This window comes from Silene latifolia, chromosome 6 (genome assembly GCF_048544455.1).
Source record: "Silene latifolia isolate original U9 population chromosome 6, ASM4854445v1, whole genome shotgun sequence".
In the NCBI taxonomy this organism is placed as follows: domain Eukaryota; kingdom Viridiplantae; phylum Streptophyta; class Magnoliopsida; order Caryophyllales; family Caryophyllaceae; genus Silene; species Silene latifolia.
Window position 1 is genome coordinate 1,706,128 of NC_133531.1, and position 12,914 is coordinate 1,719,041.

Genomic DNA, 12,914 nt, shown 5'->3' on the forward strand with positions numbered 1-12,914 from the left:
CGGCGACTTGTTGCTTAGATATTAGATGTCACGAATATGATTGTATTCCTTCTAATTCGAGTTTACAGTTATTTGGAGTGTTTTTCGTGACAGGACGATAATCTTACTCTTTTAGGGTGCACATTGCTGAAACCTAAACATGCAACCGCTTATGCACCTTCAACTAGGATCCTCTCCAAGGCCGATCTCTTGATTTCATTCAGTAATAACCTCGATTAGCAAACCGATTAGGCAATAATTGTTCATCTATTAATAAATGGATTTTTGTTTTGCAAGTCTGCAACTCACACACGAGTACACGACAGCTCCAAAATACACATCCGAGGGCATGGAGCAAATTTTTATTTGTACTATCTCGGTCATTTGCGCTTCTTTTCTCCTACATCTTGTCTTGAGAGAACTTTAAGTGGACGACTATACTTGTCACCCTCGAGTTGCCCTGGCTCTGAAATGCATCTAATAATTGTACTTGCAACTGTATTTCTCAATGAGTCCAGCACAAAGGAAGGGTTCCTTGTAGGAGCAGAACCAATTTCATCACCTTCTGCCAACACTTCGAGCAACATAGATCAACTTATACCGCAGTTATCTGCAACAAGACACGTACAAGTATACAACCGATGAGGATGCACATAATTACTTGAATGTGAAAGCTATTTCTCTATATAAATCACAATCAGGTTACCTCTCATTAAGACATTTTCAAACTCAATATCCAGTTTCATGCCCCTCGATGCCGCCACCGTTTGCAACACCAAGCCCTGGCTTGACCATCTGTCTGTAGTAATTAACAATCTTTTGGTCCAGCTCATAGTAGAACTCCATCTTCTTCAAGGGTTTCAAATCAAGATCAATAAAACATGCCTGTTTGAATCAAAAGTAGGCATCATTAATAAATTAATACCCCGTATAACTTACGAAAGGGACACTGTTATATTAATATTGTAGTAAATAACCTTCCTAGTTAGCATATTCCATTTGTCTAAAGCATAATCCCGATAAAACGTAAATAATTATCTCCAATTATTAGCAAGTTCATTGTATGATATGTAATTAGCCTTGATATTCTTCTAAGATCATCGCAATACATTATCCTATATATATTCATCCTAGCCCAACAATAGTCGGAAGAATTTCTACCAGGCTGTAAAATACTCCCTCCGTTCCGGTCATTTGTTGTCCTCTGGTTTTGGCACAAAGACCAAGGAAAGAGGAGAGGGCCAATAACTATATAACATGTGAATAACCAGATTGTTCATCAAATGCATTCTTAAAATAGAAAGGACAACAATTGATTGAGGCACCCCAAAATGAAAAAGAACAACAAATGATCAGGGCGGAGGGAGTACATGTTTTTATAGCACACCAATGTGTGTTTCAAGCTCAAGCATATTAAGAATCATGAGAGGGGAACCATTATAGCTGCATTCAGTACCATTTACGATGCAAGGTAAGAATCTGCCTCCATTAGCAAATTATCCTTTCGTTTTAAATAATACAAAAATGTGATTAAAATTGGAAATTATATACCTCGCATTCGAACCACTGATTAGTTGCATCCAGGTATACAGTTTTGTAAGGGGAATCGGGATCCACTTCTTCCCTTGGACAGAAGCTAATCATTAAACTACAGTCCTTCGCTGTCGCAGCTATCAGGTAGTCTTTCACTATCTTCAGACTTTCATCAAAAGGGAGTGAATGCAAAGAGCTGTGTTTTCTAGTTTGCTTTTCTCCACTAGTATATCCACACAACTTGCACGGCTCGGAAACGATGTCATAATAAGCATGAATTGTCCCCTCGATATCATATTTGTCAAGCTTTTGGATTTCAAGAAGTCTTTCAAGAACACCCAATTTTATTATTGCCTGCCCAACAAGATTCACAAAACTAGTCGTACTTGAACCACTTTCGCTGCGTATGAAAGATCTGATGTGATCCTCAAACGATTCAGCTGAAAAATTTGTTCCATCCGCACCACCTCCCAGTTCCCCATATATGAGAGCGCCATCTAGAAAAACACGCAGATTGTTCTGTGGAGTTGAAAATAAGGCCTTGATGGCTTTATCAATCCTTTCCCTTGATCCAGAGAATAAATCCAGAGGTTCATACTCGCTCAACTGTGATACCTGAGAGGACAAAATCACATGTCAGAGAAAATGGAAACCCATCACACTTACAAAGAAAACGGAAAGAAGATATTCATGCCCCCTTATAAAACCATCACCTTAAGGTCTTTATGTTTGAGGTGTTGGTGCATTTTAAAGCGAGACACATTCTTCTTGAAGGCATTTTTATCAGCTATACAGGTTGAAGAAGGAAGAAATCCGCATTTAGGCTGCCCATGGGAACCAAAAGACCCATTATAAGTTTTACGATACAAAAACAAACAATTTATCCAAGATTAATATCAAAAGATACTAAATGAGTATGAATTAAGAAGATTTGGGAACGGGATGGGGGGAGGCCCACAAAAAAGAAACAAAATCCCGGAGAAAAATACTTGATAAGTGATATAGTAATTAACCACCTTTATTTCTACGGATATGCATGATTCTCCTTTGGTTGAGCCTAAGGGAAAGCAATAAGATACAAGGAAACATCAGAGGTTGTTACTGACTATACAGAATTATTAACATCTTTTAGAATATGTAGATCTGGTATAGCTTTCCCAGGCCAGACAACAGAGTTACTTCAATATGACAATCCCTCATGACATAGTATTTTCCTCAATGTGAGACATACAGTAACTTTTCCTTTAAAAGACTATATGGCTATAGCTTCACAGAAAAAATCAAAATGCCCTAGGGTTAGCATTAAAGATGTAATATAAGATCTCATTATGTGTATATGCCAAATGCTTTATGTGGTTACTTACTATTTGGGAATACAGAATGATCTGACATTAGCAGCACAGAATCAGCACAAATGTTGACTTTGGCTGCATCAACTCTCCAAAGAGGGCGCTCGGAGAGCACATCTCTTTCAACTGACTCCAGAAATTCCCTAGATACAAGGACACATGTCTGCATGTTTAAACAAAAATACCAAGGGATTAGAATTCATGCTCTGTAATAGAATGATGCCTTCAGTACCCCCCGTGCTTCCCTAATGTTGTGAGCCATTTCAACATGTGGGATACAAAATGTTCATATAGTAGAACTGATCATGTTCCAATATTTTCTAAGCCTTTGCAACATCAGGCATACTAATGTAGCAATGTCCAAATAATAAACTGATCATGCAGATTCATACCGCAAGCTGCTCTATTCCGAGCTATTCCAAATTTCTATAGAAAGGGAGGCTCAAGATGTTTTTCATGCCAATTATTGGAAAAACGGATACGAAGTTGAAAACTTAGGTGCATGTTGGAGAATGTAATAGATGAATTGCCATCAATCAGAACTGTTACTATACAGCAAGTTTTACCGTTAAGATGGCCAACTAACAACCATTTCCATAAATGATGTGAATCTAATTCTAAGGTAGCCAAGTATGTGGCACGCCAGCCACATTAACTATTCTTGGCTTTGGCCCTGGCAACAATGAAAGCAGAAATGATCTTCACTGAAAGAGCATAAGATTGGTTTCATACAGCACTCATAAGATTGCTTAATTAAAGACAAACTAAATACCCGTTACGCAAAAAATACCCAGAAGACAGCATACCCCAGGATCAACAAACTCAGGTCCTAACAGTGGAGCCATCACACACTTAACAAACAGCTGTTCACCAATCTCCTTGGTCGGTGATCTAATGAATTCACCAGCATCTTCCCACAATGTAAGCTCATGTTTGGACAAAAACAAGCCTTGGACTTCATTCTTTGACTCGTTCCTTGGGACCTTCTGCACCCTTATTACCTTCCCCATCTGTGTCAAACAAAGTAACCAATGCTTTAACTCAAACAAAATTCTAGTTTCCACCACATTTCACACGTAAACTCATATAGACATAAGCAAAAAGCAACTGAAATTTAATGTCTCATACTCTCATATAGTCATATATATAATGCACTTAACACATCAGCTGTTCATAATAATAGCTTCTGCTACCAACACTAGAAACACTTTAAGCAATCAAACATACCAAATTGCTAGTACAGCAGAATGCACTCAAAATACATCTGCAATATTTATCTTAGTAGTCTTCAAACAAGTTAATAGTTATATTTGACTGGGTTGCCAAAAGTAAGGGAATTTTTTTAGACACTGCTTAATGAAATTGAAATTGAAATGTCTGTACTACGCACATAACTGTCTCATTTGAGTTTCTTTTTTTGAACTTCGGCAAAAAAAAAAAAAAAAAAAAATAAGGGAAGCAAAGAGATTGGCTCCCTTCTGTTGGACTAAAACTCTCTTAATTGAACTGAACTGAACTTAGACCTAAACTGAACTGAAGAGTAAAAATGATCTGAAGTCTGAACGACTGAACTGAGCTAAACGAGGAGTAAAAGTGAACTGAACTTAACTTATAGGACCTAACCTGACCTACCTAACCTCACCTAAACTAAACTGAATTAAGTCCAAAAGAACGGGGCCTAAGTATGTTCTATAGTCTATAATACGCATTTTATTTTACTTACATTTCAAACATTCAAACAATAAAAACCTTTACTCACTTCACTCAGGTTTGCTTGAATTTCACTGAAACTTTCTTAGTTTTATTAACAACTTGGCTTAACTTTACTTAATTTAACGAACTTCACTTATTATTAAACATTGCTGAAGTACTTATATAATGACATTCAACTATCAACATCAACTAACATAACCTTGGAACATAGAAAGCTTATCATGAAACCGTCTCATATAACAATCATTGAAAAAACAAAAAAAACGCATAGCGAAGCTAGAAAATTACCGAAAATCACAAGTTCATAAGATTAACACAAGTAAAACATGACATGCAAAGCTAGTACTTTTATAATGACATTCAACTAATCAAAATCAACGAACATAACCTCGGAACATAATAAACTTATCATGAAACCGTCTCATAGCGAAGCTAGAAAATTACGAAAAATCACAAGCTCATAAGATTAAAACAAGTAAAAAGAAACATACAAACTCAGGAGACGATCCTATGTATGAAAGAACAAGATTAACAGCTCCTTCTCCTTTGTATTTCCAGTCTTTTGCATCTTTTTCCTCCAATTTCATCTCCATTTTCCTCTAATTTTCAATCAATTCAAACAAAATATCAATAATCATCACAAAAAATCAAAAAACAACAATTAAAATTGAATTCACAACTCAAAGAAATGTACAATTGAATTGAATGAAAATTCAGCAATTACGAAGTTCGGAAGTAATCGGAAACCTAAATTTCGGCGAAAACGGCGTCGTATAGACGTATAGTGCAGAATCGAGTGTGAATTTTAAGCAAGAACACAAGTTTGGCGTGACAACTGAGAAACGCTAATTTTTGTTTGAATAGAAGAGATGAGCTGGAATTTGGAATAAGGACATTTGTTGCGTTAAATATACTGAGTGGTGTTTGGACGGAATTCTAATTATTAAGTGGTTCACATGCAAAATGGACTAATATACAAGTCGGCCAAAAAATTCACCAACTTTTACATATTTGGTATTCCGATTACACAAATTCTTGTTTGTGACGGCACGTATCCGTCACTCTTGAGTGACGGATACAATTTTACCTCACAAAGTATCCACTTTTTCTCTCTCTGCAACACTATTTATGTGGTCCTCTTTCTCCACTAACCCATTTTGTTACCATTTTTACTCACAAAATATCCGCCACAAATGGTAACCCGTCACAAGGGAGACCAATTGTTCCGATTAATAGTGTTCTCGATTACTAAGGCACAAAGTAGTGGCGTACCTAGAATTGATAGAAGGTAGAATTAATTTAGTATAATTGATATATTCCTGTTTAATCTGGGTTTTAGAATACCGTAAAATTTTCAAGTCAAATAAATTTAACAATAATAAACGTCAATTATCAGGAAAGCTGTGACTTGTGAGCTCCTGAGACCCCACTATTCTAAAGGTGGGAACTCCATTGGCACAAAGATCAAGGGAAGAAAAATACGACGAAAGTGATCTTGTTTAAAACATTAAGATTAATTACCACTTTTGTTTGGTCCATAATATAAGTCGACCTGTCAAATAGGTTGCTTCGTAATTAATTACCGCTTTTTATCGGTGTAAGTCAACGAGGGTAAATGTAATGTTTTTTGGATAATGATTTAATCAGTGTAAGAGGGGGAAGGAGGGCAAAATCAGGGACAAGGTCAACTTAACCAAGTGCAGGATGTTGAGATGGGCAATGGTAATTTAGCAATACCTGGGGCAGGGGGCTGGTTAGAGGAGGATGAGCCCAACAATGAAGTCTTTCATAGTGCAGGTGAGGAGCTGGAAGTTCAGGGTGAACCAAACTTCCTTCAACAAGGAGTTCTGGATCAAGTTCAGGGTAAGGATCCATATATCTTATATACAAATCATAACAGCCTTATTGGAGCTTTAGATCGTGATCAGAGGAATCAAGCTGCTATTCTGAGCAGGATTGAGGATGATTTGGGCTGGGCACATATGGAGGATGAGCACAGAGGATATAATCAAACTTTTGACCCACCTATGGAGGGTGGCCCCTTTGTTTACCATTATCTTTGATGGGTCCACCAGACATGTAGGGATGGGGTCAGGTCAAGGGGAAAGGAATGGGGAGGAAAATACTGAGATGATGATTGAGGCTTTAGCTGTTGATAATGAAGAGCTGGTTGGAGTGGAGGCTGAAAACAATACAGGAAGAGGGGGTTAATAATACAGTTGCTGCCAACTTGAATGTTGCTGAAGACAATTCCAATGATGCCCCCTCACAGACTGGGGATATGCTAGCATCTGAATCCCTTGCATCAGAGTTCTATTCTGATGGCAGGGAAGAGGAGGAGATAATTGTCATCTCTTCTGATGACACAGCAGAAGTTAATACTGAACTCCAACTTGCTTTGAGGAGTGGTTCTGAGTTGGGGCATCATAACACGGTTTCTGAGGAGCATACAGGGGATGATATGCAACAAAGACAAGCTCACACCTCTCTTTTCTCACAAGCTATTGCTAACAAAGGTAAGGAGCTGGATGAAGGCTCATCAAATTTAATCCCATGGGAGTTGCTTATGCAGGTTGAAGCTGGCAAAATTGACAACAAGAGAAAAGGTGAAAGTTCTGTGAGGAATGCAGCAGTGCATTTGTTTGATATTCCGGAATCAGGGGCCAAAGCCAGATTGATTGCTGCCCTACCTGTTGGAAATTCTTCTGATGGATGCCTGGGTTTGATGGATGCTTACCATGTTTCTGATATGGGAGAGGATTGCAAGAAGGAAATCAGGGGGGCAAGAAAGAGAAAATCTTTGTATGAGATCTTTGGGGATTATATCATTCCTGAATCAGCAAAGAAATCTGTGGAGGAGGCTAAGGAGTATCTGCGCAAGATGGCGAAGAGAAGGTGTTGGTCACCTGCAAACACTGTGGAAGAACAGAAGCCGCCCACGTGGGGATTCAGAGTTAATGTTGAAGACGTAGTGATGGTGGAGTCAAGTGATTCCTCACTTCCATCTGTGAATGGAGGGAGATTTGATCCGGATGATGATGGCTTTGCGGAGGTTGGGCCTTCACAACCTCCTCACTCACCATGATGGGACTTGTATGGAATTGTAGGGGTCTCAATAACACGCTCGCCCCTACAATTCCAAAAATAAGAGCGTTGGTAGGTACTAAGTATTATGATTTCCTGTTTTTAGTTGAAACTAAATGTAATGTTAGTAGGGTTTCTCCGTTGTTTAGGTCTTTTGGTTTTGATAAGTCTTTTGGGGTTGATGCGGTGGGAGCATCGGGAGGACTTTGGGTGGGATGGAGGAAGGAAGCTCGGATGTCGGTTGTCAAGACTTGTAATCGTTTTATTATCCTCTTGGTTAAAAAGTATAATGGTTTAGACTGGTACCTCGTGCTCTTCTATGGTGCGCCTTGTGTGAGTTTGCGTGCTTCGGTTTTGCACGAGGTGGAGAAATGGCTTGAGTCTTGTAAGGCCCCCTTCCTAATGGTAGGGGATTTTAATCAAGTTGAGTACCGATGTGACAAATTAAGCCTGAGTCAAAGGGCTATAGGAGGGGCGGATGATTTTAACTTATGGAAAATTCGTAATGAACTCTTGGATATACCTTTCAAAGGACCACGTTTCACGTGGTGCAATAATCGTAAGGGTGAGAAGCGAGTTTATGAGCGAATTGATAAGGCCTATGGATCAAAGGATTGGTTTACTCTTTTCCCCAATACTGGTATCAAACATTACCCAATCCAAATCTCGGACCATGCACCTATTGAAGTGGATCTGAACCTTGTGGATGCAAAAGGAAGTAGACCATATAAACTTGACGCCTGGGTTTTAGACCATGAGGAGTGTATGGAGAAGATTCGGATTGAGTGGAGGACAATTGTCAGAGGATCACCGACATACCAAGTGAATAGGAAACTAGCTAGAATAAGGACGTGTGCTAAACACTGGGCTCTGGATAAACGTGCTGAATGGCGCATGAAATGGGAAGATTTTGATAAAAAATTGGAGCAGGGGATGTCCTTAGCCATTGCCGGAAATGGGGATGAGGAATATTCTATAGTGAATGAGGAGGTGACGGAGTTTGCAAGGGCAGCGGCGGCTTTCTGGAAGCAAAGAGCGAAGGCCAAATGGATGGTTGATGGAGATACATGCACTAAATACTTCTTTAATTGGGTTAAAGGCCGGGCAGGCAGAAATCACATTCATGGAATCAAAGGATCGGATGGAAATTGGTATTATGATATGGATCACATTCGAAATGAATTCCAGAATACTTTCATGGATCTTTTTCTATCATCTAGTGGAAGTGTGGAGTGGCGAGACCACTCTGCTTTCGAGGACTTGCTTCAGCCTCTTGAGCACTCGCTATCTCAAGATGATATGGATCGCCTCTGTAGGCCTTTTACAACCAAGGAGGTACGCACTGCGGTTTTTCAAATGGGTGCACTCAAAGCTCCGGGTCCTGATGGTATTCCTGCTGTTTTCTTCCAAAGGTGTTGGTCTATGGTCAAAGGTGATGTTACGAAGGCTGTTCTGTCTGTCTTAAATTCAGGCAGGGTGCTCCGGGAACTCAATAGGACTTTCACCACCCTTATTCCGAAGAAAGAGAGCCCGGAAGGAGTCTCGGACTATCGACCTATTAGCCTCTGTAATGTAACGATGAGGATTGTGACAAAATGTATTGCTAACCGCTTGGCAAGGGTGATGGGCTCACTGATCAGTGAATCTCAGAACGCTTTTCTCCCAGGCAGAAACATTAGTGATAATATCCTCGTGGCTCATGAAGCCATTAATAAGATAACAACGCACCGGTATGGACGACAAACTCTATGTGCTTTTAAAGCGGATATGAGTAAGGCATATGACCGGGTTCGATGGGATTTCTTGGAGGCGGTCTTGGTAAAGTATGGCTTTCCTCAATCTTTGGTTACGCTTATGATGAATTGTGTTACTTCGGTGAGCTATGAAATTTTGATAAATGGGATCCCACTTCCACAATTCAAACCTCAGTGCGGTCTTCGACAAGGTGATCCCTTATCCCCTTACTTGTTTATTCTATGTATGGAAGTCCTATCCAGAAATATTGCACGTGCAAATGAGCTACGACTGATACATGGAATTCAACTAGTTAGGGATGTGCGACCTATTACACACCTCTTTTTTGCGGATGATTCAATTTTCTTTTTCAAGAATAAAGAGGAAACTGTAACTCACCTGGTGCAAATTATTAATGATTACTGCAAAGCGTCTGGGCAACAAATAAATGTGGAAAAATCAGGAATTCTATTTAGTCAAAACATCACTCTGCTTAAGGCCCATACGATTATGAAAGCCTTCAGTATCAAGAAGAATAATGGAATTGGGAAATACCCTGGGATTCCTGCGGAATTTAAAGAGTCTAAGCAAGGGATCTTTGCAGCCCTTATTGATCATGTCACTAGACGAGTTTCTTCGTGGAATGAAATTTTTCTATCACCAGCTGGACGTCTTACCCTGATCTCATCGGTTCTATCCAATCTCTCAAACTACTTTCTATCGGTCTTCAGAGTTCCGGTAAGTGTGGCAAAAAAGATTAACTCTATTTTGACACAATTTTGGTGGGCGGGATGTAAATTGGGGAATAAACTTCACTGGTGTAGTAAAAATTTCCTAAGTCTGCCGAAGAGTGCGGGTGGTCTTGGTATTCGGAATGTTCAATGTCTTAACCAAGCTCTGTTAGCCAAGCATGGATGGCGACTTGTTTCTCGTGAGAACTCTTTGTTTTGCAGGATTTTCCGACAAAAGATTTTTGGGACACAAGTTTTCCAAAGATGGGCTTTACCCCATCGAGGCTCGGATGCTCTTGGGGTGTACGTAGTATCTTATATGGGCTATCCTTTGTACTGGAGAATATCGGTTGGAAGCCTGGAATCGCCTCGAACTTAAACGTGTGGTCGGAAAGATGGGTTGGGGGAGAAAGGCCGGAACCCAGAAATGAATGGCTGGGGCTCAATACCAGCCATCTTGCTTTCTTACAGGTTAGAGATCTGATACTACCTGATGGTTCCTGGAACGAAGGCGTCATCAAGAGCCTTTTCACGGATGAGTGGACTATGCGAATCCTGGCTGTACCGCGTTGTGAAGTAAGAATCAGGGATAAGATTTTTTGGCCTCACACGACGTCGGGTATCTTCACGGTAAAGAGTGCCTATGGATTAATTTTCGAGGAGTTTATGATCAGGGCAGGAACTGCCAAAGACAAAAGTAGAGTAAATGACCGAAGCCGACTTTTCTGTCGGAAAATACTTTGGAAGCTGCCAATTCCACAAATGTGGAAGATTCTCCTATGGAAAATTATCACAAATGTTTTACCGACAGGACATGAATTCTACAAGCGAAGCATTGACGTGGACCCGTCATGCGGCATGTGTGCCAGCGATCAAAGGACTTTGGAAACGCCCGAACATCTTTTTCGAGATTGCAACTTTTCAAGTAGAATCTGGGCAGGTTCTGATCTGGGCATTCACGTAGAAGGAACTGAGGGCGTCTCTATTGCTGACTGGATTTGTAATTGGATCCGATATCTAGCCAAAAGAGAGGAAGGAATCTATCAGGTGATGTCCTTCGTGGCTACATTATGGGCGTTATGGACTATGCGCAACAGGATCAAATTTCAAAATCAGGAGATCAACCCGCACATTATCATCAATATGATATATCGGGCCATCCGGGAACGAGTGAGCATTCTGAAGAGGTCTCTTGACAAAAAAACGGAAAGAAGTAACAGGGGACCGGATGAGGAAAGGACAATTCAAGAGGAGTCTTTGGCTATTAGGGATGGGCATCCTGTGTGTATTCTCGGTAAGCCAAGCGGATGTGCTGTGATACGGGTGAAGGTTGATGCTAATGAACAGGGAATTTTGAGGCGGCCTTTGGATGGATTGCCTATGATAATATGGGGAGTGAACTGGGGCGGAGACAGGTGCACACAAAAGCAGAATCGGCTTTACAGGCTGAAGCCATGGGGGTCCGAGATATTATTCTGTGGGCGCAAGAGTGGAGACATCTTCATCTGGACATTTCTTCGGATTGCTTGCAGCTTATAAATCAACTGGCAGGTGCTGACAAGGATGACCATAGGATTATGGGCATTCTTGAGGACATTCGTGCTTCCTATAGTTCTTTTCATTGTCTATGTTTTAATTTTATCCCGAGGCGGTTAAATGGCATTGCGCATAATCTTGCAAACCAAGCCATGAAACTGTGAAAACCTTATTTACAGCTGTCAAAAAAAAAAAAAAAAAAAGATTTAATCAGTGTAAGTAAACGAGGCTAATTTTGGAATTTCTTGTTAATCGTCACTTAAAAAGTCTGAAAATAAGATAAATGATATTCGGGGTGAAAGTACGGTGATGATTGGAGAAAATACATTGAAGGTAAGGAGTTATTTGTAAAAACACAAATACATTATGGTAATTTGTAAAGAAAAACGCAAATACATGGTAAGTATTTGTAATTTTTCCTTGTGGATTGCTACTTGTTAATTGACTTGTGCCGACGTTTGGCCGACCTGGTAGCTAACAAATACAGTAATATTGACTTGTTAAGTAACGTTTATCGATTAGCACGATTAAAAGGAGAAACCTTGGGCCTAACAAGATACATAAGGTTGCTGTTGGGCCTATAACAAACATGCGAGTAATGCGACCTAACAAGCTTACAAGGGGTAAAACTCCTATAACAAAAAACAAATTTGGTTCCGTCTTAAATATAAGACGGGTCAAATATGCTAAATAGAGAAAAAAATGTCTAGAGTTTGATAGAATATTTGTCACATCTTTGCAAAATCGTAAATAGAATATTAATTGACCTATTTTAAACTTACTGATATGGTTTGAAGAGAGACTAGTTGATAATAACAAAGTTAAGTTGTCTGCTTTGTTCTTTTTGGCTAAAACGAGCAGAATTGAATTAAATGGAGTAGAGCTGAATTGAACTGAACTGAATGCACCTGGGCTGGAGTGAATGGAGCTGAAATAATCGTTAATTTTGTGAAAAGATGAGCTGAACAAAACTGACTAAAACTAAATAAAACTAAACGAAATAAAGCCGAGCTGAACTGAAATAAATTGAAATTAAACCAAAAAGAACACGGCAGACAAGTGTCAACACCGCTTAACCCACCTTAGTTCCTCACAAGACCTACATATGACATCAAAGGAACTTTTTACATTTTTAGGGTTCTAGGGCTTGCTTTTTCTTGGTTCTACATGCTTTACCGTTTTCATATACATTTAAGTGAATAATACTTGATTACTTGACCCCTCTTAACTCGGTGATTAAGTATAAATAATTCAA

At 39.6% G+C, this 12,914-nt stretch overlaps 1 protein-coding gene across 1 annotated transcript; it reads right to left on the reverse strand.

Annotated features, from left to right (window-relative positions):
• Positions 1 to 227: 227 nt before the first annotated feature.
• On the reverse strand, positions 228 to 5,480 carry LOC141585919 (inositol-pentakisphosphate 2-kinase-like). The gene is made up of 9 exons (XM_074406995.1): positions 5,322 to 5,480; positions 5,066 to 5,173; positions 3,668 to 3,871; positions 2,877 to 3,024; positions 2,529 to 2,569; positions 2,226 to 2,336; positions 1,531 to 2,127; positions 686 to 864; positions 228 to 589 (listed from the first exon to the last, which is right to left on the reverse strand). The coding sequence occupies exons 2-8, from the start codon at positions 5,165 to 5,167 to the stop codon at positions 709 to 711; spliced, it is 1,359 nt and encodes a 452-aa protein (XP_074263096.1). The 5' UTR covers positions 5,168 to 5,173; positions 5,322 to 5,480; the 3' UTR covers positions 228 to 589; positions 686 to 708.
• Positions 5,481 to 12,914: the final 7,434 nt, after the last annotated feature.

What these genes read in the sequence shown, in the direction of transcription:
- LOC141585919 (XM_074406995.1), bottom strand. Translation starts at nt 5,167, where the DNA reads ATGGAGATGAAATTGGAGGAAAAAGATGCAAAAGACTGGAAATACAAA. An exon ending in TCAAACATAAAGACCTTAAG is followed by an intron (nt 2,128 to 2,225) that starts GTGATGGTTTTA and finishes TTGTCCTCTCAG; the next exon opens with GTATCACAGTTGAGCGAGTA. An exon ending in ATCAGTGGTTCGAATGCGAG is followed by an intron (nt 865 to 1,530) that starts GTATATAATTTC and finishes TGATTCAAACAG; the next exon opens with GCATGTTTTATTGATCTTGA.